The sequence below is a fragment of the Diaporthe citri genome, assembly GCF_014595645.1.
Source record: "Diaporthe citri strain NFHF-8-4 chromosome Unknown scaffold_2, whole genome shotgun sequence".
Classification (NCBI taxonomy): Eukaryota; Fungi; Ascomycota; class Sordariomycetes; order Diaporthales; family Diaporthaceae; genus Diaporthe; species Diaporthe citri.
In genome coordinates, this window is record NW_025064847.1 from 280,625 (window position 1) to 307,183 (window position 26,559).

The window sequence follows — 26,559 nt, forward strand, 5'->3', positions numbered from 1 at the left end:
TAAAGCCTTAATTATTAATAATAAATATAGGGAATTTATAATAGCGCTATTATAAAGTAATAAAGCATTATATATAATCCTTTATAATTATAAAATGCATTACTTTTAAGAAAACTTATTTTAAAAGGCAATTTATAATAACTATTAAGTAATGCAAGCTGCCTTTATAAGCTAGTAAGTTTATTATAAAGTTAATAAATATTTAAAACTAATAGTAATTTAAAGGAGAAATAAAGCAAAATAGGCCTTATTATAGCTATTAATTAAGTTAAGTTTAATAATATATATTGCAATTTTAAATAAAATGCTAAATTACTTATAATATATTATTTTAATAAAAGTTATATAAAAGGACTTAAAAAGTTTCTTTTTATTTTAAATGCTTTATTATAAAAAAGTTATAAGCTTATTATAGCATTAATATAATAAGCAATTCTTAATTTAAAAGTTATAACTAGCCCTAAAACTAAAGCATGCTATATGCATTAAAAATATAATTAGTAATTTAAATTACTATCTTAGCCTTTTTAGGAAACCATTATTAGCTAAATGTAATTACCTTATAATAAATTTTATATTACAAATCTTATTAAACTCCCTTATTTTAAAGTATAATTAATATTAATTTATTAAATAATTATAGCTTTATAAGTATAATAATATAAGCATTAAAGGTTATTATTAAAATTAATTAAAGCATTTTAATTATATAATTCTTTTTTAAGATTATTTTATTTTATTTTTATTATAATAATGCATTAAGACGCTATGCTTATATCCTTAGGTAATATTAAAGATTATAATAAAAAAGGGATAAAGTTTTAGCTTATTAAGCTTATTTTTTTAAAAAGAGTTAAGGGTTAATAAAATACTTAAAGCCCTTATAATTTATAAATATTATAAATAAGTAAAATATATTTTAAAGCATAAATAATTATACTTTTAAGGCCTTAATTATTATTAATAGCTTTTTATTATAAATAATATTATTTTATTATGCTAAAAAAAGCTTTATAAAATAATAAGTAATTAAGTAAAGAGCCCTTTTTTTTTAAATTAATAAATATATATTAAAAGCTATTTTTAAGCAATTTACCTTTATAATTACGCTTAAGTTTAAATCTTATTTAGCTAAAATTAATATTTTTATAAATATTATCTTAAGATAGTAAAAAACCTTATCCTTTTTACTTCTTTATTAAAAAAAAGTTTCTTTAATAATAAAATAAAAGAAAGAATTAATAATTTTAAAAAAGTTCTTAATAAAGTTATAATAAAAATTTATAAACTTTATAAAGCTTTAAATACTATAAATTATTTATAATGCCTTTTATTCTTAAATTACCTTAACCTTTTTTAAGTTTATTTAAATACTTACTTTAATTATAATAATAAAGCTTAAATACTTTACCTTCTTTATTATAAACTTATATTTATTTTAATTTAAATTTAATTTAATATTTTATAAGCAATATAAAACCTTTTATACCTTCCTTATATAATTTCTTTTTAAATTTAAAAAAAATATTAATATATTATTTAAATATATTATTATATAATTTTTTAAGATATTAATTAAGATTAAGTTAATATATTATTAAAATATAATAAATGCATTAAATAAATTAAAAGAGTAAATTAGCTATTTAAATAATTTAAATTAAGTTTAAAATATTATTAAATGCTCTTATTTTTTTATTATTTATATTTAATAAAAGGCTATGTAAATATTTAACTTTATAAATCATTAAGCATTAAAAAGAAAATATAATATCTCCTTAATAAAAAGGAAGGGGTAATAATTTTATTAAATTATCTTATTAAGAATATAATAATTTATATAAAATCATTACCCTTTATTTATCTTATATATTAAAAGGATTAAGGCTATTATAAGTAAAAAACTAACCCTTACTTAACTTTTATTATAAAGTTTTATAATTTACTTTTATAGCTTAAATAGCTAATCCCAAGATATATTATATAATAAGCCTTATAATAATGTTAATGCAAATTTATCCTTTATTAATAATAAATAAATATAATAATTAAATTAATCTTAATGCAATAAAAAGATAAAAGCTTAATCCTTATTAAAAAGGTTAATAAAGTTTTATATTTCTTTTAATAAGGGCTTAGCCTTGCATTACTTTATATTATTATTATTTCTTTTTTAAAAAGCTATAACTTAAAGGATTTATATAATGTTACTTAAGCTTATTCCTATTAAGGTAATATTTACTATTTTATTATAAAATAAGCAATTTATTTACACCCTTATAATTACTTTAAAGATTAACTAAGCTAAATTATTTATATCTTATTAACCCTTCTTCTTTATAATCATCCCTTAAGCTATATTAATTACTATATAACTATAAGCTAAATCTAATAAAATATTATAATAATATAATTAAAGCAAGCTTAATAAAAAGAAATAAGCTATATTTAAAACTATATAAGCTAAAATAAAAGCTTACTATATATTAATATTTAAAAAAAGCCATATTATATATATAATATATTAACTTTATAATAAGTTAATAATTATTTTTAAATCTTTTAAGATAAATAAAGTTATTAGCTTTAATTTTACCTTTTATATTTATTATTTATTTATAATAATATAATAATTATACTTATTATTTACTTAAGTAATAATAATATATTTATAATTTATAATAATAAAAACTAAAAAAGAAAGCTTACTTAATTTATTTTATATTTATTAATATTATTTTTATATAAATTAAGCTTATAAAAAAAGTCTATGCTTTTAAGCAAAACTTTATTTAAAAGCTAATCTTTTCTTTTAAAGCTAATAAAATCCTTTTTATAAAGTATAGCTAATTTTATAACCTAAACTTAAATTAATATAGCCATAAAAAAAAGTTTATAATTTATTATAAAATATCCTTATTAACTATAATATAAGCATGCTTTATGCTTTTATTAAGCCTCCCTTTTAAACTTAAAAATTTAAAGCACCTTAGCTTAGCTATTAGCTAATTAAAAGAAAGAAGCGCCTTAATGCCCTTATAATGCCTTATTTTTAATGCCTTAGCCCCTTATTATATTTACTATAATTATATTTATTATTATTATATCTTAATTTATTACTTATTGCCCTTAAGCTAAGAACTTTAAAAGGCATAAGGTTAAGCCTATATATTATTAATGCTTAAGATTTTATATTTTTAACTTATAAGTAATTTAATAATATATATTTATTACCTTATTATAATTTATATATAAAATTAATGCTTTAATAACCTTATTATAAAGCTATAAAAAAAGCTAATTATAAAAATAATTTAACTTTACTTTACTTAATTACTTAAAACCCTTAACTTATATTATTAATTATTTAAATTAAATATAAAACTAAGCAAAGCCATTATAATTTTGCATTTAAAATATTTTAAGCTTAATTAAAGTAATTATTTATTAATATAAGTTTTTATAATAATGCTTTAAATATTTAAAGAACTTATTTATATTAAAGCTATTTTAAGGTTTATCTTGCTTATAAAATATTATAATATATAATTATACCTTAGTAAATAGCTAGCTTTATAAAAAGATTTAATACTTTTAAAAACCCTTAATAAAGTTTATATTAATTTATAACTTATATTATATTATAATTTTTTAAGCTAAAAAGCTATCTTAGCTATTATTAAATAAAGGCTTAATTAAAAGCAGCTTATATTAAATTAAGGATAAGTTAAAAAAATTTATATATATTTTAAGCTTTATAAGTTAATAAAATATTATTATAAGAAGAAATATAATGGTATTATTATTAATATTAATAAATATTATTATAAATAGTTAAAAGGGCTAAGGTGCTTTTTAAGCATTTTTATAGCTTAATATTAAAGTAAATTAGAAAATTCTTAGCTATATATCTTATAAAAAAATTAATATCTTAAGTATAAGGTTGTTTATCTTTATAATATAAGTATTCTTCTTAATATAATTTAAAGATTATAATTTAATATTATAAGTTGGCCTTAAGTATTTATTAAAAGATACTTAAAAAGAGTTATAAATTGCAATATTTAAGAAATAAGTTAGGCCTTAAAAGGGCCTAACTTTAAATCTATCTTTTAAATATATGCCTCATTATATAAAAAGGTTAGGTGCAATGTAGGCCCAATATAGGCATGCATTACGGCTTGGGCAATAACTTAAGCCCATTACATAATTATAATAAATTTTAAATACTTTATTTTTTTTAAAAAAAAAATAAAAAATATAATTTATATTTTATTATTATTAAAATTATTTTAATTAAATTTTATTAAAGGCTATTAAATAAAATTTATAACTTTTAATTTAATTATCTTAAAATTACTTTATTATTTATTAAAAAAAAAGCTTTAATATTTTATTAAAATACTTTAAATTTATTTTTAAATTTAATTAAATTAAGCTTTAATTTTATAAATTTTTTAATAAATTTATTTATATTTTATAAATTTTAATTATATTTTTTAATAATATTAATATAATTAAATTTAAATAAAAATTATTAAGCTTATAAATTTTTATTTTAAAGTTAATTTAAAAAATTAAAATTATTTTAATTTTTTTAAAGAAAATTTAATCTTTTTATATTAAATATATTTTAATTAAAATTATTATATATAAATAAATATTTATTTTATTTAAAATATTTAAACTTTTAATTAATAACTTTTAATAAAGCATATTTAAAGTTTAATTAAAAAATATTCCTTATTAACTTATAAATAATTATTTTTTTATTAATTACTTTTTTAAATATAATAAAAGCATTTTATAAAAAAGTTAAATTATAAGAAAAAGAATATTATTTATATTATTAAATTTTTAATTATATTTTATAATATTTCCTTTTTATATTTTTAAATTATTATAAAGATTATTATAAATAATATTTTTAATAATTATTATTAAGTTTATATAATAAATTTAATTATGTAATTTATAAAAAATAAAAAGCTTTTTTTTTAATATTTTTAAATATATTATTTAATAATAATACTTTTAATTACTTTTATTAAATTTAAACTAATATAATATTATTTAAGTAATTTTAAAATTTAATTATTTAAATAAAAAAATTAATAAATAATAATTTTAAAGTTATTTAAAATCTTAATAATATTTAATTTTATTAAATTTAAAGATATTTAAATTATAAATTATAAATAAAATTATTTATAATAAAATTATTATATTAATAAAAAATAAATTTTTTAAAATATTAATTTAAATTTTTAATTTATTATTAATAATAAATTATAAGATTTAAATAAAATAAAGTTAATACTTTAGCTAATAATAAATAAAATTAAGTTTTTCTTTTTTCTTAATAAGTTTTTTAAAATTCTTTTTTTAGCTTTAAATAAAGAAAATAAATAATTTTTAAAATAAAAATAAGTTTAAAAAAGCTTTAAACTTAAAAATATAATATATATATTATAATAATTCTTATTAAAATAATAATAAAAAAAAAAAAACTTAAAATTAATAATATTTTTAATTAAAATAATTATTTTTAAAAGGTTTATTTATAATATTATTATAAAATATTTAAATTAAAATTTAAAAAATAAAAATATTAATAAATATAATAAATAAAATAAATTTAATAAAAAAATATTTTATTAAAAAATAAGTTTTATAAAATTATAATAAAAAAAGTTTTTAAATTTATATTTAATGCCTTGCTTATTAATATTATATTAAATCCTTAATAATTTAAATTTAAATTTATAAATAAATAAAATAAATACTTTAATTTTATATTATAATCTTTTTTATTTTAAATTTAAAATTATAATAATAATAATAAATATTAATTAAGAATTTAAAGTAACTTTAATTAATATTAAGTAATATTTATAAAGTTTAAATTTATTATTTTAATTTTAAATTTATATTATTATTATATTTAAATATAATTCTTAATAAAAAACTTAAAATAAATTTAAAATTAAATAATATATAAATATAAAATTAAGGTAATATTTTATTTAAATATTAAAAGTATAAAAGGTATTTTAAGATTAAAAAATAATTTTAAAATACTTATAATATTATTATAAATTTAATTATATTTAATTCTTTTTTATAATAAATTAAAAATAAATATAAGCTTTAATTAAAGCTTTAAATTAAAATATAAAATAATTTAATAATATTTAATATAAAAATAAGAAAAAAAATAAAATTAATAAATAATTACCTTATAATTAACTTTTTATTTTTCTTATTATTAATTAAAAATATATTAAATTAAAATTAAGCTTAAGCTAAATTATTAATATAAATAAGCTATTTAAATAAATAAGGAATAAGTTTTATTAAACCCTTTTAAAAATAACTTAAGGAAAACCTTTAATATAATAAAGAGGAAAGATAAAAATAAAAAGAAGCTAAAAAAAAAAAGGTAAGTATTTTAAAAATTCTTAAAAATAAAAAAAGCTTAATTAAAGTATTAAATATATAAGAAAAGAAAAAAATTAATTTCTTAAAAAAATATTTAAAATAAGTATAAAAGCTAACTTTTTATAGCTAATTAAAATTTAATGCAATATTATTTCTTATATATTTCCCTACCCCCATTAATAATAATAATTAAATTAACTTTTTTATTTAAGCATTTATTAATTATATTATTAAGTTTAAGTTCTTTCTTATATTTATAATAGCTTATAATAAAACCTTTATAAAGAATAATATTAAAATAATATTTAAAAAAGCTAAAACTTTATCTTAAAATTTAAATTTTATTATTTTTAAACTTAATATATACTTATAAACTTTTATATAAATCCTTCTTATTTCTCCTTAATATTAAAAGTTTTAAATATTATTTAATACTTAATAAATTATTAAGTAATTAAGCTTTATTAAAGATAAAATCTTTACTTATTAAGATAGCTTCTTTATATTAATTATAAAGGTTATTAATTAAATAATAAAAAGTATATAAGTAATAATGCATAAATTTATTATTTTAAAGGATTAAGTTTATATTTTTAAGGATATTAATATAATATTTATTAAATATTAAAAGGCTAAAAAAACCTTAATATAATTTAAAAAAATATTTATTATTAAGGAATTTTAAGCTTTTACTTAAAAGAAATAAAAAGAAAAGCAGCTAGTTAATAAAATAAATAGTAATACTAAAAAGGCAATTTATAATAAACTAATTAAATAATAATATAATAATTGCAGTAAGATTAAGCATAATATAAAAATTTATAAAAAAGATAAAAAAGGGTTAAGTTAATTAAATTTTAATTATATTATAATAAATTTAGCTTAATTAATATTAAATAATATAAATATATTTATTTTAATAATTTATAATAAATTGCGTTTTTAATAATATAATTAGCATTATTAAATATAAAATGCAAGTTTCTTATTAAAAGTTACTTATCTTAAACTTATATTAATTACTTTAAATTAATTAAATTAATTAAAAATAAAAAATTAAAAGTAATTAATATTAATTAATGCTAACTTTTTATTTATTTATTAGCTTTAAGGTAATATTAATATTAATTAAAGTTAAATAAAGTTATGAAAATTTGCTATTTATTAATATTTGCTACTTATTAATAAATTATATTATTTTATTAATTATTTATAAGTAAAATTTAACATTTTATTAATTCTTTCTTAATTATTTTATATAATTATAATTATATTTAAAGTTATATTTTATATTTTAAATTTTATATTTCATATTTTATATTTTATATTTTATATTTTATATTTTATATTTTATATTTTATATTTTATATTTTATATTTTATATTTTATATTTTATATTTTATATTTTATATTTTATATTTTATATTTTATATTTTATATTTTATATTTTATATTTTATATTTTATATTTTATTATAAGCTTGCCTTAAGCTATTTGCTATAAGGTGCTTAAATAAGGTTTATATTTAAAGTATAAAGGAAAAGGTTTACTTCCTATTTATATTTGCGTTAAAGCTTATTTTTATAACGCCAAAGCTCATTAATTAATTATAATAAGCAAAGCCTAAATCATAATATATCCTCTTTTTTTAAGTTTTTATAGTAAGCCTTAAAGAATAATTATATAATAAAAAATAAAGAATATTATAATTTAATTATAAATTAAACATTACTCTTTATTTAGCTATTTAATTATACCTTAATGCTTTTTAATTATATTAAAAGCCTAGCTTATTATTTATAATTAATACACCCTAGCCCTTATACTTTAATATATTAATTAAAGTAAGCTAATAATTAAATTAATAGCATTTTTATAATTCTTTAATATAAGCTTTTTATATAAGCTTTCTTACTTAAAACTTTAAAACCATAAATATATTATATAATTTATAATTAATTAATACTTAATTATAAGTAATTTGCTTTATTAATAAGAATTTCTTAAATTTTAAGCATTTTTATAGCATTAAATTAACTAATATATAGCTAACCCGCTTTAAGCCTAAGTTAATATTAAGCCAGCAATACTTTTAAGCCTTACCTTATAGAAAAAATTTTACGCTCCCTTAAATAAACTCCTCCCCCTTATTAACCATAATTAATAAAAGCTATACCCTTATTTCTTTATAATAATTAAAATAATTATACTTATAATAGCTAAGTTAGCTATATATAAAATACTTAACTTTGCTTATTAAAATTATTATAATATTAATATTTATTACTTTGCTATTTTAAGGTTAAGTATTATCCTCCCTTATTATAACGTTAAAAACGCCCTTATATTACCATAAGGCAAAGTAAAAAGCTTTAAATATATCTAGCTATTCCTTATAATTAAGCTAAGCTTTTATTATAAAAGTTAAGCTATTAGCTATTAATAATATTTTATATTTATTTAGCTAACTTTAAGCTTTTATTATATAAGCTAATTAATTAAATTAAGTAAGAAATTTTATTATCCCCTTTTTATAATATTATCATAATATAATTAAGCTAAGCTTAATATATCTTTGCTTAAAAGAGTTCCTAAATATAAGGCAAACCTTTTTTAAAAAGCTTTTTAGCTATTCCTTAAATATCTTTATAAAATTAATATAAAGTAAAAATTAATTATAAAAAATTGCTAGTTAATTAAATATATAAAAAATTAAGCCCCTTTAATATTAATTACTTCTTTATTTATTATAAACTTAGCCTTTATCTTTACTAGCTAAGTTGCTAAGTATTTTTAAGATAAGAGTTTCTTAAAATAAAAAAGGGCTTAACGGGCTGCCATTATTCTTTTTAAGTTTTATTATATTAAGTTTTATATAATTATATTATAAATTTATAATATAAGAGGACTTTAAATATATATTATGGGCTTGCCTTGAGTTATTTACCATAAGGTGCCTAAATAAGGTTTATATTTAAAGTGCAAAGGAAAAGATTCGCTTTCCATTTATATTTACGTTAAAGCCTATTCTTATAAGGCCAAAGCCCACTAACTAATTACAATGGGTAAAGCCTAAACCGTAACATATTTTATATTTTATATTTATATTTATATTTATATTTATATTTATACTTATATATATACTTATATTTAATTCTTTACGTTTTTTTTATTTCTTTAATTTTTTATATATTATATTATATATTATATATAATTATATATTTATAAACTTTTTATATATATATTTATATATAATATTATATATAGCTATATATAATATATTTTATTAAAAAAGGTTATAAAAAGCTTTAATAAAGAAAACTTATAATTAATTATAATAAATAAAAAGCCTTAAATTAAAAAAACAAGGTTAAATTAAACTTAAATAAAAAGTTTGCTTTAATTAAGAATATATATAAGTTATAAATTATATTTAATATAATTAAGGTTGTTAATAATAAAATAAATAATGTGAAATTATTTATTAATAAAGGTGATTATATTATAGTAATTATGTAGAAAAAGAAAACAAGGTTTAAAATTAATGGTCCTCCTTTGGGCTTTATTCTGGGGGGTGGCGGGAACTGGGGGGTGGCGGAAAGTAGACCCCCCAACTTAGTTTAAGCTTGTTTTGGGTTGAACTGTCGTGTGACTCCTCGCGCACCCTGCTCCCTGGCTTTACTTCACGGAAATAAAACCCACTGCTTATCTCATAAACAAGCAGCACCTTCTCCTTTCGTCCTTCGGTGGGTTCCGAGACTGACATCTGGCCAGTATTCATGCGTGCGGAATAATCGGGCCCACCGGCATGCAAACTAATACGAACCTCCGACCGTCGGCACACGCTGTCAGGCTGTGGCAAAGATGAACACGCCAATCTTTTCGTAACAGAAACGGCTATTCTACGGTCGTGTAGGCTAGTTTAGCTTTAGTGAGCATTCAGGAGCCTTCGCAAGGCGACATACACTCTGTCGAGGACTTACTTCGATGGACACTGTGAAAGACCCGAATCTAAGAACAATAGTACTTTCTCGTTCTTCCATCTCACTTTCTAAACATCTAGAGTTCAAGCGAGTAATATACTGAAGCACAATCCTTAGATGCTGCTAAGTAAAGATCAAGTTAAAGGTTCAAACGGTTTTCCAGGCTCTGTTCTTGTAATACCTGTGGGACGCGGTCCGCGATACCGCTTTTGTGATTAGCAATGACAGCCGCGCCGCATGAGCGGCCTCGTAGGTCCTGAGAAATACGTAATTAGCAAGCCTCGCGGTACGTAGCTAAACCAAACAGGAATTCCTGAGCGCCGCTGAAGCGGCTCAGAAATAGGGCTTGAAGAATTTACCTGAGCAAACAATATTATGATACCTATCTAGAGGCTTCAGGCTTGTATAAGGCCCGGAGGGAGTTCGCGGGAGTAAGCGAGCGGAGGCCCTCTTGTAGGGCAGGGCAGGGCAGGGCAGGGCAGGGTATTGTCGGCTGGCGCCGGTCAAGTGCCAAGACCTGAAGATTTGATAATTGGGACAGGACCGCCCTCGGCGAGGTTAAGTTCGCGTTATCAACAAGAGCTTGGATTCTTCAAGCCACTAGTAGAAACATCGAGAGGTGATAGCTCGATCTCACAGGCGTGCGTCTGTAGAAGCTCGGTCGGTTCCCGCAGTTGTCCCTAGAGTGAGATTGGTGGTTTGACCTCATCAGCGCCTCGAGTGCGTCACTTGAACCTACCCGTATAGATGATGATGCGGTAAAGTCCGAGTCTTATTGCTGACAATAGCTACTTGCCGACAGCGGGACGTAACCTATACGCTTATACGCCTGTCCGCTCATCCGCAACCTCACGCCTCACTTGACAGCCACGACCAGAATTTTGGATAATCACAGTTTTATTGAACTCGAGTCAAAGCTGATGGAGTCATGGCATGGGTCTTTGTGAGATTATAAACGCGCCGTCCTGCTCTTCATCTTGGCCATCGTGGTCTCGAGACACTCCAGAGCAGTATCCAAGTTACGACGGGCATTATATCACACACTTTCACAAGGCAAACGAAGAAAGACCACCATGAAATATTCGTCTATCATTCTCGCCGTGGCAGAGCTCATGACCCTAGCACGAGCCGCGGCAGCCACATCTGCCAGGTCCGCAGCTGCCAAGCAATGCGTCCAGCTCCAGGTGCCTGTCCCGGTCATCGCCAATAACTCTCGTCAGTCATGACCATTTTCTTGTGTCTCACCTCTTGGCTATTAATGTCGCGCAAAACTAGACTACGAGATGCCGCGCGTCGACAGTAGCATCGACGCCATCGGCTGGGAGCTCAACGTCACGGCGTGGTCCGCGCCCAGCTTCCTGGACCGCAACACCGGGCCAGTGTCTGTGGACCAGACCTTCAACATCAGCGCGCAGCTCTGTGTGCCCTCGGCGGAGGGAGGGCCTAAGGCGGGTTTCCTGCAGATAGCGACGCAGGGTCTGGGGTGGGACAAGAGGTATGTCTGTCCGTGAATTTGGGGAATGAATCCCACAGAGACAGAAAAGGAGAGAGCCGGTAATGTTCCCTTCCAGAAGATGTCAACTGTCTAACTCTTTCATGTGCTTTCGGTCAAAAAGATACTGGGACGTTGACGTCAACCCACGAGAGAACTCTTACCTCGACGCTGCAATCACCCAAGGCTATTCCCTCCTAACCTACGACCGCCTAGGAGCAGGCCAGTCCGACGTCCCAGACGACGCCTACGACGTTGTGCAGATCCCGACAGAAGTCGAGATCCTCACCGTGCTGACCCAGCTGGCGCGCAGCGGCCAGCTACTCAGCTCATCCACCATCGTCGCCACCAACGCCGCCACCAACACCACCGCCGACAGTTTCACCGCGGCGAACCCACCGTCCAAGATCATCCACATAGGCCACTCCCTGGGCTCCTCCATAACCAGCGGCCTCCTCGCCCGCCACGGCGACCTCTCCGACGGCTCCGTGCTGACTGGGTACTACCTCAACTCCCATCTGGGCCTCGTCAACGTGTCCTTCTTTGACCACGGCTTCGCGGCCGAGAGCGCGCCCGCGAGGTTCTCGCACTATCCTTCGGGATACCTCTTGTCCACTGGGCCGGAGAATATGCAAAAGTTGTTCCTAAGGGCGGGCGCATTCGCGCCTGAGATGCTGGATTATGTGGACGAGGTTAAGCAGCCTGAGGCAGTGGGGACGTATGCTTCCGAGAGCGTTGTTTTCGGGCCTGCTATGGACTTTAAGGGGCCGCTTCAGGTACGTACGATTAGTAGTTACTTCTCTCGCCCCTTTCCCCATCCTCCACTCTGGGAGTTTTTCGTCGGTGGTTCATGACGTTGCTGATTGTGGTGGTGATGGTCTCCTGCAAAGCGCTGACAAACTAACCCCTCGCAACAGTTCATCACCGGCGAGTACGACTTCCCGACCTGCGGCGGCGACTGCAACGGCGTCGGGAGCCCAGAGCTCATCGAGGTACTCTTCCCGGGCGCGGTCAACCCGTCCTTTTACCTTCAGCCCAATACTGGCCACGCGCTCACGCTGCACTACAACGCGTCTGCCGGCTTCCATGTCATCTTTGACTACTTGACTGCGAATGGGCTATGAGATCACGCGGATGCCATTCCTGGCTTGGTGAGTGTTCGTAGCCCAAATTGGATCTGACAGAGCTTATTTAACATCTGGCCTAACTTAGACGGACCTGTTTTTAATTCTCTTTGTTTTTCTTTCTCTTTGGCTATGATTGACGGTTACACTGCCCATGTGTGGAGAGGTCCGTAGTTGAGTAACGCTTGATTAGTCACAATTACGGAAAACACATTTGGAATGCGTATTCTACCCATCCACGCACCCCAGTGCTGTTGGTTCTGACATGGCATCCTGTCTGGGTTGGCTGGGTCACCCAAACGGGTCCCCTGGGTGGCATATACGTGGGTTTATAAAATGTGTCTACTTCGCTGTGGTCATTGTGCTATAGTTATTTTGCTTTGGTCGTTTCGGCGTGGTTTTGCCGTGGTGAGTCATTTCGATGTAGCTGCTTGAATATAGTGGAGAACTCTGTTATCAAAGACTAAAGTTATAGGGAAGCAAGGGTATTGAGTCAATTAATAAGCTATTACTTTTATAATATAAGGAGCTAATACCCGTTGAAATTTCTCTCTGCCTTGTAGTATCTAGTAGCCTAGCTGCTATAAGGTGCCTCGTTCCAGGCCTGAATGACAGGTAGGATATGAAAGAAGCTGTGCAAAGGTACTTTGGGCCCATTCATGCGGCCATTTCCGGCTGCAAGTTCCTTCAGAGGCTTACCCATCGAAAAACGCACCCAAAACTCGCTCACGGGTCTTAGATGTGTAAGTGAAGTGCAGCCAGCACTGAAGGATGGCTGAGGGACCTTGGTTATTGAGGGTGCCGTCAGCCAGCACTTGAGCCGCTCGTCGTTACACAGCCACAACTTATGTACGTCACATGGTTTGATTTTTGAAATCCATTATTCCTTATCGATGTCTTCAAAGCACTTGATATCAATCCATATTGGCATTTTCATGTATGTATCCATCATGCAGAGTCAGGAGAAGTAACCTGAACAAAGAGAATAGTAAAAGCTTCGGCGCTTCATGGAACTTGATCATTACAACATTAGACCCGTATATGACTATTTCGAAAGCCCAGAGTAGGCAATGGGGAACATCCGCACGCCAGTACCTTTTCTTCTCACACCATTCTCACTGGTAGCGTGTTCGAACGGGAAGAGTTGTCGTCCACGTGCCTGAACGGGATGCCGACAATTCTTCTTGCATCCTTGCCATAGTTCTTGTAGAACCGCATCTGTACGGCATTGGGAATAGTCTCCTCCATTTTTCGCGGCTTCCAGATCCGCTCGCGGTCTTGGTTGCTAAAGTAATCCCTGATGCCAGACATGACCAGCCTGAGGCGGGCGTGCTCCATCACGACGGTCCAGGCCGGGTAGATCCCCAGAGGCACGAGGGCCACGCGGTCGCCGGGCCTCAGAGACCCGAGGTACGCCCTGTCTGAAGCATTATCGGCAGAGAAGGTGGCAGAGTCGTCCGCGTATCCCCATTTGCCCCGGTGGAAGAGGCGGCGGTCAAGCCACGGCACCACGCGCCCGCCGCCGCCCTCGAACTTTTCCGCCTTGAGCCACGCCCACTCGCCGAGGCCCGACCGCGCCTCGACGACCAGCCCCTCGACCGGCCGGCTGCTGCTGCTCGGTGTGACGGGCGGGCTCTGAAGGTACAGGATTCCCGGGGTGCGTTCTTCGAACCTGTACTCGTCGCGCCGCTCCACCTCGACGACCTCGAAGATGCCGCAGTCCCGGAGGATGCGGGCCACGATCGGCAGGGGGAAGCCTGGTCGGCCCTGCCGCCTCGTATATGACCTTATGCAAGCTGCGTAGAACAGCCACTCAGGCCTCTGTGCCTCGATCTTGACATCGTGGGCGGCGTCGTCGCGGAGGACGCTGAACTGGTGGCGGACGTCGTCTGAGACTTTGTCAAGACTCGCGCCTCTGCTGAGGAGGGTCTTGGCCACTTCGAGGTGGCGGAGTTGTAGAGCTATGGCCAGCGGTGTTTTGCCCTCGTTGTTGACCCTATCCCATTCATTATGACATTGTGACAGCCGCGAGACAGTTGCCTCACATCCGTGATACGCAGAAAGGTGGATGGGAAGGTTTCCAGCCCGGTCCGCGAGGTCGGGATCCGATGAGAGCTCGAGAAGCGCGCTGACGCCGTGGTCTTCCGCATGGATGCTCCTCACCGTCGTGAGCCATTCGTTGTGGTGACCTTTCTTCTGCCTGAAGACCTCGAGTCCTCTCTGCGCTGCACAATGCAAGGGAGTCCATCCATTGAATCCGACATGGTTGGTCAGGTGCCGAGCATAAAATTCGGACGGGCAAAGCAGACGGATCGAGCGCGAGTCGTTGTTGAGACCCGCGAGCTGCATCGCGCTGATCCCTCGCTCGAGGCGGCCCGGCACGCCGGCCAGCATGGCTACCAAGAAATCCGACTTTTCTCGCAGCTCGGGATTCTTAATCTCGGCTACGTGGTCTTGCAGCGATGGGTTTCTTGCGGCCAGATTTTCCAGGAGCCTCTTGTCCTGGACGAAGGCTGCCAGGATCTGTGACTGGCCCGCAAAGACGGCGTAGTTGATGATGCCGCCGAGCGAGTCTTGGTGGAAAGTGAAGGCGTTTGGAATCTTCAGCACGCGTTCAGCGAGCTCCCTTGCCCCAGGTGAGTCAGGAGGAGAACTGAGGAGCGTGATCTCGAAGCCGTCTGAGATCCGGCAGCCGTGGTCTAGGAGCATAATAGCCGTGGGGTATGTGCCAGGGCGTGACTCCATATGCTCGCGCAGCCGGACGGCTTCAAGCAGAGGGGAGGGGTGGTGCGCCGCCTGATCAGTTGGGTTCCGAAACGAAGGGAACTTGTCGATGTAATCCTTGCTGAGCAGCAGTGCCATCGAGTCGGTGGCGTCACCATAGGCCGCCCAGAACACTGCACTAGGCCTCGTCACGCGCCCGTAATGTAGCGTCTCGCCCTCCGCTGCCAACGACTCGACTGCGCCGGGGAAGTTGAAGAAGGACGCGAGCAGCGTCGCGCTGAAGCACGGCGGAACGGGGTTTGCGAGGATTTGCTGCCAGCGGAGAAAACGGCCGCCGTCCGAGAACCCGAGATGGCCCCTGATGTCTGGATACTTGTCGTCGAGAAGCCTCCGGAGCGGGCTATGAGCGGCTGAATCTGCGTCCCGCAACGCCTCAAACACAGCCGAGTATGCCTCGTTTGCTCCTCTGCGGTTCGTGAAGCGGAGGTAGCAGAACATCTGGAGCCACCTCAGCAGGTTCTGGTGCTCGTCAAGGCGGAAGAAGCAGTCCAATGCACTTTCAAGTTCTTCTGGGAACAGCTGTGCCTCGGCGACTTGGGATAGGTGATGGACCAGGCCGATGCACGAGTATTCCATTGCATCGTATCCCCGGAGAACCTCCTCAAACCGTTCTTCGGTTTCGCGCGAAACTGGAGTTGCATCCAAGAACTGGCGATCAGAGTCATTCCAGAACGAAAGGCAAGCCAGGAGCATGTCTAGGTCGATCTCAGCCAGCTGGTCGGGAATCAGTTGGAACCCATCTGCGCACCGGTAGCGGGTGCTGGCGGTGAGAAACTCGGTCGCGGTGTGGTGCGTCATTGTGATTATGTCGGTCTCGAAGTCAACGTAGACAAGGTCGCTGAGATGCCTGTCCAGCAAGTCGCGCAGGTCACTCGAGGGATCTTCGGCCTCGCTGGCCAGAGCCGCCGAGATCTCCTTCACCCGCAGTGGGCGATAGTTGCGGAGGATCCACTGTAGAATGCGAGACACTTGGCGCTTCTCCTCGTCGTCCTCGATCCTGCCTATATTCTCGAGTGCCCGCTGGTAGATCTCCTTCAGTCCGCGCGGCACGCGATCGAGCGTTGCCCGTGCGAAGCCCATATCGCTTTTCGCCTTGCGAGTGCTGAGGTCTTTGACGACCAGTTCTGTCCACTTGAACATGCCCTCGGAGCGTTTGATGATTTCGCCCTCGAGATCGTCTCGGAAATCGTCTTGCCACTTGCACATCTTATCTTCCGTGACTTCGTCCAAGGAGCTCAGGACGTACGCAGATATGTCCGGCGAGATGTCATCCTTTGTGAGGAACTTCGGGACCGGGAGCTCTGCCATCACGTCCCCGATTCCTCAAACCATGGATGTGGCCGTGACACAAGGAGGATCTTGCAGGTGGACGGGAGGCCCGTGATGGCTGATAAGAGCTCCTCAAGCTGATACTGGGTGGTTTCGTTGCTGGGGCACTGATCCAGCGCATCGATAATGATCGCCGTCGGCTTGCTCTGCTCCCTCAGTGTCTCTTTGAGCACGGAGAGGTAGGAAACGATGTCAGCGGGACGGAAGGCTCCTGCATTGCGGATTGTCGAAGGTTTGATCTCAAAGTGTGGCTCATTGGTGATGGGATCGACAGCGAACAGCTGGTCAAGGATTGTCCGCAGCAACGCAGGTACAATCGAGGTGTCCGTCTCGTTGCTCGTGGTGTCGACGGAGAAATAGGCAACGCCGGTTGTGACTGTGCGCCCGAGATGGTTGGCGAGAAATGCCGCCAGGGACGATTTACCGAAGCCAGGACCTGCTGTCAACCAAAGCACCGAGCGGGTCTTCACTTCGTTTGAGGACTCGCCATCCAGCCAAGAACGAAAGGACTTGTTCTGAAAGATCCAACTGCCTGTGCCGGGGGTTCTCTTCTTGAGCAGCGTCTTCATCTTCTCGTTCATGTCGACAGGTGCAACCCAGTCCTTGAACCGGAGACAATCCTGACGGAAATACCTCTGCTCCTGTTTCGACATTTCTGCCAGTATTCTCTCGATCCCTTCCTGTAGTGTGGCATTATCGTCATCCCTCTTCTGCTCAGATGCCAGTTGTATCTCTTTATTCGCCGTGGCGCACAGTTCTTGAAAGCCATTGATGTGAGACTCGACCTCGGCAACGTGTCCTGTTACAAAATCCTTCAAATGCGAACCCAGGCCCTTCGACCTATGGCGCTTTGTGGAGTAGAGCAGCCCGTACACATCTTCGAAGAAGGCCCAGTATGCCTTGAAAACCTTATACAAGACGTTGTTGAGGCGTTTCGAGGGTTTTGCCTTGAATCTGTTTTCGTGGGCAAGCAACCTACCCAACTCATCGTGGATGTATGCGAAAGACGAGCTGATCTTCTCGAAGGCCGACATGTAGCCACCCGCAAGCTGAGGACCAAAAGGCAAATCAGCACTGGGCGGGATCTCTGGTTGTCATTATTCTCACCTTGATGACTATTCTGAAGCTGCCAATGACGATCGAGGCAATGCCATGCGGGTCAAGAGAAGCGAGGGTGCCCGCAAACCCGGCAAACCCGTCGAGAACATTCAGGAGCGGTTTCACTTTCTGCAGGGCCTTCCAACTCGTACTTTCGCGAGAATGCTGAGACTCAACCTGAGTGAGCTCGCGGGCCGCAACGTCGAGGGTGGCATCCTGGAGGAGGTTGCGGTGGTCCTTGAATCTGGACTCGGGGTCGTTGCGCAGGTCAGATATGACGCGAGACCACTGTGGTGATATTTCCGACATCTTTGGGAGCTGAATTCTGGATTACGTCTGTTCTCGAGCAGGACTTTGGGGCTTCTTCAGGGCGTCTACTTAGGAAGCCGCCTCTCAAGGTGCTGATCATGGAGAACGCAGCTATGTGCGAATTGAGAAGCTCATCGAGAGCCTCAGCCCCTTCCCTCTCCGGGGCAGCCTGCATTTATCAAGTGCGGTACTGTGATGGCATGGATCCATAAGCACTCGGCCCGATGGGATTTTGGACTTCCCCATCACTGGCACCGACTGCCGTAGTGTCATAGGGTGGGGATGTGGCATTTTGATCTAAAGTACGTAGGATCAAGGGTGCCAGATAGCCGGGCGGACTTTTTAAAAAGAAAAGCAATCTCTCAGATATTCACCGTCAGCACTTGGCTGCAATCCGGCCCCCATACTCATATTGAACTTGCGCGTCGTTGCGGACCTCGGGGCACGATGAGGTCATGGCCATTAGCCCGTGGCTGGCTTCACCAATGAAAGGATCGGCATAAGCCGTTGTGTCAGGGATGTATTTCAGCTCGACCGATCCTGCGGACCTAGATGCCCAGTTGCAAGCGTATCACATGTGTCCGGTGGGTGATTTTGACGAGGCTCCGATACACTGCCCACTGCAGGTGGTGTCGGGATCGCGATGCACAGCGGTAATACAATCCTACCATAACACTTACCACGGTCGAAATTCGGACAATTTGTGAAGACCATCTTGCACATTAACATGAGGGCTAATCTGGATGCATGTAAGATTGATAGACCTAATACTGGCAGCCTCGCAGATAGGGTACGAGTCTTCATGCAAAACAGAGGCCATGGAAAATGAGGGCAGCAATATAAGATGGGAGGATGTCTCTCCTTACGTACACAAGTAAATACACTACTGGTACTCCAAGGTAAATAGTAGTCAAGGCTCCCCCCTAAGGGTAAGACATAGGCAGAGTTTCAGACCTTCACTTGAGGCAAGAGTTCCCACCGGGGAAGAGTTGGCGGATCTTGGTGTACAAACCACGTAATTAAGTCTAGCCACAAATAATAATAAAGAAAACATTGCCTACCAGTTGAGACAGTGCAAAGGAGTCTACCCATTTCATCGATAATCGGGAGGCCGTACCTGCATTAGATCCAATTGACGAGATGGAAGACGAGCTGCTGTTGCAGCTTCTAGAGACCAGGAGCGGCGTCCAAGACTCGGACTGCCTGGGCTCCAGCCTGCGGGCGAAGGGGAGAACTGGAGGATGGCCGAGGGACGGCCGAGTTGGAGAAGCAACTAACATCTACGGCGTGGGGGGGGGGCACTTGGTTGTGCATATCGCCCCAAGGTTTGGGTGGCGCAGAATTTTCTCCGACCACCTTTCAAGTGGGCGATTGGTTATAGATCGAGGATGGGCTGGACACGATTAATTGACCGAACGCTTGCAGAGTAGGATTTTGTCTACTTCAGCCCTCAACGTCGCCGTTTCCGGCCACCGGTCAGGAAAATCGCTCGATGCGCTGTGCACTACCCACTGTGTTCTAAATTGCATCTGGCGGCACTGGATGCCTCTGATCCAGGAAAACAAGACCTTTTGATATCTATGGTTGATGCTTCCCCAAAGGACCTTTGTAATAACATAGTCTTAAATCACTTAGCCATTGCCTCAGAATCACTCCCACACAGTCTCACCTCAAAGGCCCAACGCCCTTAAACGACGGAGAAGGAATAAAAAGCTCAACAAAGGCAGAGAGAGTGCTGGAGACTGACTTTCTGCCGACTCAATGTGCAAGTATCATTGAGACGCAGGCTACCCGGAAAGAAAGTTTTGACATGCCAGTCAGCTGGTGTTGTTCCTCGCACAACATGCCGTGTGCATGACAACTCACCAGCACTCCCTCCCCTCTTTTGTATTGGTGCCTCGCACCGCATATCCACGTCCCGTTGCATTTTCCATTCAGCTACAGAATCGGGTGCCCGCGCATGAGGATGCACAAGTGATCAATCAACTTCCTGGCCGTTCCCGCCCCTGCTTTCCAGGCGATACAACAGACGAACACGAGGGCGCAGTTCTCCGTAAAGCGTACCGAATGCACCTGGGTACATAGACCCGTAGGACGGAAGAGATTGTGGTTAAAATGAACATCAATTTTGTTCTCCCTCCATAACATTGAGGTAGAGATGGTTACAATATGATTATATCTTCTTGTTATTGTTTTAAACTCCCAAACTTCAATCTCGAGATGCGTAGAACAGGGCATAGGTGGTCTTCATGTCGACAAAAGCCGTCGAAAGCCATGTTTAAATTAGCGCGAAGTTCAGAAGCGGCTAGCGTATCTTCCTTGTGAATAAGGCTGAGAAGATGTCGTTTCTCCAGGCAGCTTGCTACAGGGAGCTACTTACCTGAGTGAGCAGATCTAGCCCCCACCAGAGTGACTACATGGTATCTGTACGCCATGTAATAAGCCTAAAGTTTGCGGGGTGACATGGAGGATGCAGTCGCCCTGTTTTACCTGGATTTTCCATGCGGTGAAACAACCAGCCATTCATTGAGTGGAATTGGTCCACTGATCACGGCGGGAAAGGGGTCGGTGCTGGCATGTGCCCAGGCGTGGATAAAAGCAGGCCACATTGTGTCAAGCTTTTTTTTTTCCGGTACTCTTGAGTTTCTTTTACTGTCCGTTTCCGATTTCATTCCAGGTTCTGCGAAAGTAAATTGTAATTCAGCATGACATGGACATCAATTCTCGGCTTGATATTCGTTGCGTCCCTGGCTAAGGCCACCGGCCTGGATCCAATCAACAATTACTGCAAGTAAGTTAGATTGTGTTCGAAGCCGAATCTGCCCTTTTTGTTCACTCAGGGCGATGTTCCCTGTCTTGATCCGAGCTGAAGTTGCAGTGTAGCCGTTGGTACCATCAGAGTCAAGTCAAGGATGGAGTTCTTTTCATTGACGGAGGAATCGAAACCTTCTCCAACCGATCATCCAACCCTACCGTGAGCAGATTGAATCCGAGCCCACCCTCTGATGCACACCTCGATGGATCTAGTATGCACAACGCAGTCACCAACATCAAACTACTTTATAACAGGGACCTGTCAACGACAACTTGAATTACACTGATACAGTAATTGCTGGCCCGAGCAAGTCACATGAGTCTCAGTCAGGGTGAACATTCACTGACGGTACTCAAGATCAATATGTCATCGCGGTGAACCTAAGCACCTCATGGGATTGGAAGACCAACATCACCGAGACTGCAATCAGCAAGACTGTAGCGCTGGGGACCTCGAACAATGTACCCATTGTGCAATCTGGTGCTCTTTTCCACGGAATGCCGAATGACAAACAAATATATTTGTTTGGGGGCGTCACACCTGACATCAATACCTCTTTCCCGCGGTTTCAAATGCCCACGACATCCCAATACATCCTGTAAGTGCCCAGTTGCCGGCAGCTTCTCGCGGACGTGTTGAAATACTGATTTCGAAGTTTGTAGCTGGGGCTTCGATACTGACACATACGGATGGACTCAATATGATGTCTTGATGAATGTGTCCAACAGACCGAGCTGGGGAGCATACGCCGAAATACCGGAGCATGGTCTAGGCTTCTATCTCAACGGTGCAATTGACAGTATGTCCAGTTGGCAAGACTACTCCGGTGATACTGCACCACGGACCTTGCAAGGAATGGTGGTTCTTGATTTACTGCACCACAAGGCAAGTCTGTCACCCAATTCAACCACCTAAACGCCGTTAACATCTGAAGTTTTAGGCCAAAAACATATCAACTGACATCTTCAACGACGGCGATCCGATCTTGCGAGGTGGTATGGCTTCGATAGCCCGGTTTGGCGGTATGGGCACCTTGATCTCCTTTGGTGGAGCGACAGGGCTTGATCAGAATTCGAGACTCAGTAAGTAGAGACTGATGCACTTATCTCCGACTTTTTGCTCTCTTGTGGCTGATACATTGCAATACCAGTCAGCATGAGACAAGTCCATGTCTTTGATGTCGAGTCCGCCTTCAACTCCACTTCCACGAACTCAGACAATGGGTGGTACACTCAAACAATCATCGGGGCGGCCCCGGATCCTCGCGTCGATTTCTGCGTTACCATGGTCTCGGCCCCTGACGAGTCCAGCTTCAACATTCACATGTATGGAGGTAAATGAGGTTCCCTCATTAGCACTCATGGCTCAAGAAGCGTATCAGACACTGAACAGGGACAGGATGGAATCCAACAACAAATGAATACTACGACGAAATCTGGGTTCTGAGTATCCCATCATTCAAATGGGTTAAGGTGAGTCAACCCCCACCGACGACAATTGAGAGCAAGAGATGAGCCTGGCCTCATACCCAGTAAATGCAGGTTTTCAAGGGCACCGCAAATCGATATGGGCATACGTGCCACATTGTCGGCAACCGCCAAATGATTACAGTGGGGGGTATCGCAAGCTCAAAAGTCACAGCAACGTGCGACTGGGAATCCATGGGGGTGGCGGTCCTCGACCTGACCACGATGAGCTGGGGAAGTGTCTTCGATAGCAATGCAGCCCCCTACCAGGTTAACACGATAATATCAGATGTGATTGGGGGAGGGCCGACTGGCAACGCGACGACGCTGCTCCCCGATGGGGGGTGGACGAGCACCGGCCTCGCGAGATTATTCACTGGGACGACAAACCAAACAGAACCGTACGCTCCCCCAGGAAGCTCGACTGCGACGACTGGGTCAGACAGCACACGCGCAACCAGGACAGGAGCTATTGTCGGGGGTGTTATCGGGGGCGTTGTTCTTTTGGCCTTGGTCGGTCTGCTCGCCTGGAGAGTCAAAAAGAAGCGATTCAGCCGGCTGGACAGTGCAAAGGAGGCCAACGGCCAAGCGAGAGTCGACAAGCCTGAACTGCAGTCGACCCCTGCAATCTCAAGTGCGATGCCAGCTGCGTTGACCCGTGAAGCCTCGGGGATGACGTCCGAGATTGCTGGAACGCCTGTGGGCGAGCTGAGTGGGCGCGGGCTGGTTGAGCTGGAAGGCCACTGGGGGACGCGCTGAAGTTGGAGAACCATCGAAAGTACCCACGGAGTCGAGAAAACAGGGGGGACGCTCGGGCTGGAAATTGCCGTAGAACGAGGTGGTATCACGGGTTCTGGGCAAAGTTAGCGAAGTTGTACAGTATTCCAAAAGTGACCAATGACGCGTTGTTAAGCATGCGCGTTGATGGTGTGGTTCGTAATGCAATTGAGTTGGTGGGGGGCGAAGGTGCAGAATTGATTCCGTGGCTTGTGAATTGTCCATATAATTTAATGCTACCCCTCCGCAATTCTAACTTGGCTTGCCTTGTGTTCCGCTCAATCCACTTGCACTACACGACTTTCGTACCTACGACGTGACAAATTCGATATGACGTCCGAACTCATCAATAACGTTATTATGCAGGGCCGGCTGCTGGCATCGCACAGCTGGGAATACGGCGCACTCTCTGAGGCATTGCTCGAGTGGTACAACCCCGAGTTCTCTGTCTTCGGCAAGGCTGCATTCCCCGACGGGGGAATCCCGGTTCTGCAGGTCGGCGACATTCAGTCGCTATCATACGCCAAGCCGAACATTCGGACAAACTCTACGACCCTCATCGACGGCGACGGTAAGCGACTGGTGCATGTGCATATTCGGCACCAGGCAATGGAAATTGACAACCCCAATAGGTGCCGCAGGTGATCCGGCCTCTCTCGGGGTGTCGGCAATCCTCATCGGGCAGACGGAGCCCGAGTACTTGTCGGCGGCGGAGCGTCAAGCAACTCATCTGCTCGATAATGTTCCACGATGGGACAACGGCGCCATCAGCCACCGTGAGTCCAACGTGGAGCTCTGGGCTGACTTTATCTACATGGTTCCACCGACGCTAGCGTACTGGGCTGTTCAGACCAACAATGTTACCCTGCTCGATGTAGCCATTCAGCAGTGCAACTTATATCATGATGTCCTGGGCGTTGCGGCCAACGAGAGCGGAGATAATGCTCCATGGAACGCAGCAGGGCTCTGGCACCACATCATCGGACCCCCGGATGGGAACAACGACAAGGGCATATGGAGCACGGGAAATGCCTGGGCGGCCGCAGGCATGAGCCGTGTCCTGGCAACGGCTAAGAATTCGAAACTTGAGGCTAACGACTTGCTGCTCGAGAGGCTGGTAGATAGTATCAAGGGTATTCTAGACGGCGCCATCGCCCTGGACAGTGCTGAGCCGGATCAGCCGCTTCTTCGCAACTACCTCAACGACACCACCTGGTTTGCTGAACTGGCGGGGACGACGCTGCTCGCGGCCACAGCTTACCGGGTCGTCCAGCTCGAGCCAGCGAGGTTCGGGTTGAAGTATACAGCTTGGGCAGACGAAAAGAGAGAGGCAGTCACAACCATGATTGGAAGTGACGGGCTGCTGGCTCCTGTGGTGAACCCACTGAACTGGAACGACAGGACACCGGCGACTAAGTCACCCGAAGCACAGAGCTTTGCGATACTCATGTTCTCAGCTTACCGCGATTTTCAGAGCTCTTGACGTGGTAGGAATTGGGACGAAATATCGCTGGCCGGTTCCCTGATAGATACGAATACTACGGCGTCACTGGTTTGCATCAATCGACCTGATCCGCTCAAGCTACATAATGGAAGAATCACGGATACGTGCAAAGAGTATGTATCCGGAGATATTCGCTGGTGTGGTTGAGGAGTCTGCCGGCGATCTCCAAAGCCCAGCGGACTTCGGGTCGAGAAGGGGGGAAATGCCGCCTCGTGGGGAAGTAGTGAGAACTTGTCCCAACGATTCGTTTTGTGCAAGTCCATCAATGGACATACGGGACAAATTTAACCCGTCATGGAAGCCTCGGTCCAGGTGATTGCCCATCCCATTTGCTTTGTCCAGAAGGTTGAACTCTTTGCGGCCCGGCATCCGCTGAGGCATCGATCAAGTTCCATAGTCATGATCCTGCATGGTTATTTTCTAGACTCCTCTGGATAGATACACAGCAACTTGAGTGAATTTTTGAATACACGAATGATCCTTCCTCTCACGAAGATTGATGCGCTGGCTGAGGTTGCTGCTTGCGCGGCCAGGTTGAGTAATAGAATGCTCGCTGGGGCTCGACGTTCCGCCCTCCAACATGGTGCTATGTCTTGGCATCCATTCTGAGGGGGTCAATGAGGGCGATGATTGAGAGGATTTGGTCGGTCTCGCGGTCCGGCGCACCTCTCACAGCGTGGTGTATGCAATCCTTCGTTCCTTCGCTCCTCCAAGACTAGGCTGGTTGCGCACACTCGGTCGATCAGCACGTAAAATCCGCTGTAGCAGACTCGGCGGCTTTACTAGTTGGGTTGAGCGGTCCGATAACCGATATACTTGATCCGTGTCCGATTGTTCTGTGAACGATATAAAGTCAGTTGTCAACTGCCATGTTCGACAAATAGAAGGGTCCATCAGGGGCGGTAAGCAATTTGTGGATTCCTCACTCAGGCTCTTTCTAAGAACAAAGCAAAGCCTCAGTTATTTCCAACTCAACTTGATAAAATCAGAGATTCAGTCCGAATCGCCGTCGTCAACATGGAGTTCACCAGGATCGCCATCGCCCTCGCCCTGCAGACCGCAGCTGTCTTGGCAGCCCCTCCCGTGTCCCCAGAGGACGCTGCAGTTAATGCCGCGGTTCCCCAAGGAGTAAGCCTTCCCATCTGAAACATGTAATCGAGGACATCTCGCTGATGCACGGTGGTGTAGTGCTACGTCTGCTGCCTGGGACCACCCGCCGGTTGCGTGACTTGCTGCAACTAGGCTATACTTCGTTCAAGGACACTGCAAAAATCGCATTGAGAGTTTGCAGTTTAAGGATGAAAATTCAGAGGCGACCCGAATCAGATGGCCTGAGTGATGGTTCTAGTGTGGACGCAATGCTCAAAACACCGGTGCCACATCGGGAGGCTTTTGAACTACTTGCTTGTGTACCTACCCAAGTAGTTTGATATTGGG

At 38.4% G+C, this 26,559-nt stretch overlaps 4 protein-coding genes across 4 annotated transcripts; 3 read left to right on the top strand and 1 right to left on the bottom strand.

Annotated features, from left to right (window-relative positions):
* Positions 1-11,497: 11,497 nt before the first annotated feature.
* On the top strand, positions 11,498-13,040 carry INS49_005742 (uncharacterized protein; the record flags this gene model as incomplete). The annotated part of the gene is made up of 4 exons (XM_043166520.1): positions 11,498-11,639; positions 11,700-11,919; positions 12,041-12,692; positions 12,834-13,040. 4 exons carry the CDS (start codon positions 11,498-11,500, stop codon positions 13,038-13,040), a joined length of 1,221 nt encoding a protein of 406 aa, XP_043027664.1.
* Positions 13,041-14,144: 1,104 nt separating this feature from the next.
* On the bottom strand, positions 14,145-18,560 carry INS49_005743 (uncharacterized protein; the record flags this gene model as incomplete). The annotated part of the gene is made up of 3 exons (XM_043166521.1): positions 14,145-17,123; positions 17,174-18,202; positions 18,261-18,560. 3 exons carry the CDS (start codon positions 18,558-18,560, stop codon positions 14,145-14,147), a joined length of 4,308 nt encoding a protein of 1,435 aa, XP_043027665.1.
* Positions 18,561-21,947: 3,387 nt separating this feature from the next.
* Positions 21,948-25,101, top strand: INS49_005744 (uncharacterized protein; the record flags this gene model as incomplete). Its single annotated transcript, XM_043166522.1, has 7 exons — positions 21,948-21,973; positions 22,038-22,174; positions 22,386-22,457; positions 22,526-22,708; positions 22,774-22,847; positions 23,985-24,189; positions 24,251-25,101. 7 exons carry the CDS (start codon positions 21,948-21,950, stop codon positions 25,099-25,101), a joined length of 1,548 nt encoding a protein of 515 aa, XP_043027666.1.
* Positions 25,102-26,139: 1,038 nt separating this feature from the next.
* Positions 26,140-26,364, top strand: INS49_005745 (uncharacterized protein; the record flags this gene model as incomplete). The annotated part of the gene is made up of 2 exons (XM_043166523.1): positions 26,140-26,250; positions 26,311-26,364. The coding sequence occupies 2 exons, from the start codon at positions 26,140-26,142 to the stop codon at positions 26,362-26,364; spliced, it is 165 nt and encodes a 54-aa protein (XP_043027667.1).
* Between the last annotated feature and the right edge of the window lie 195 nt (positions 26,365-26,559).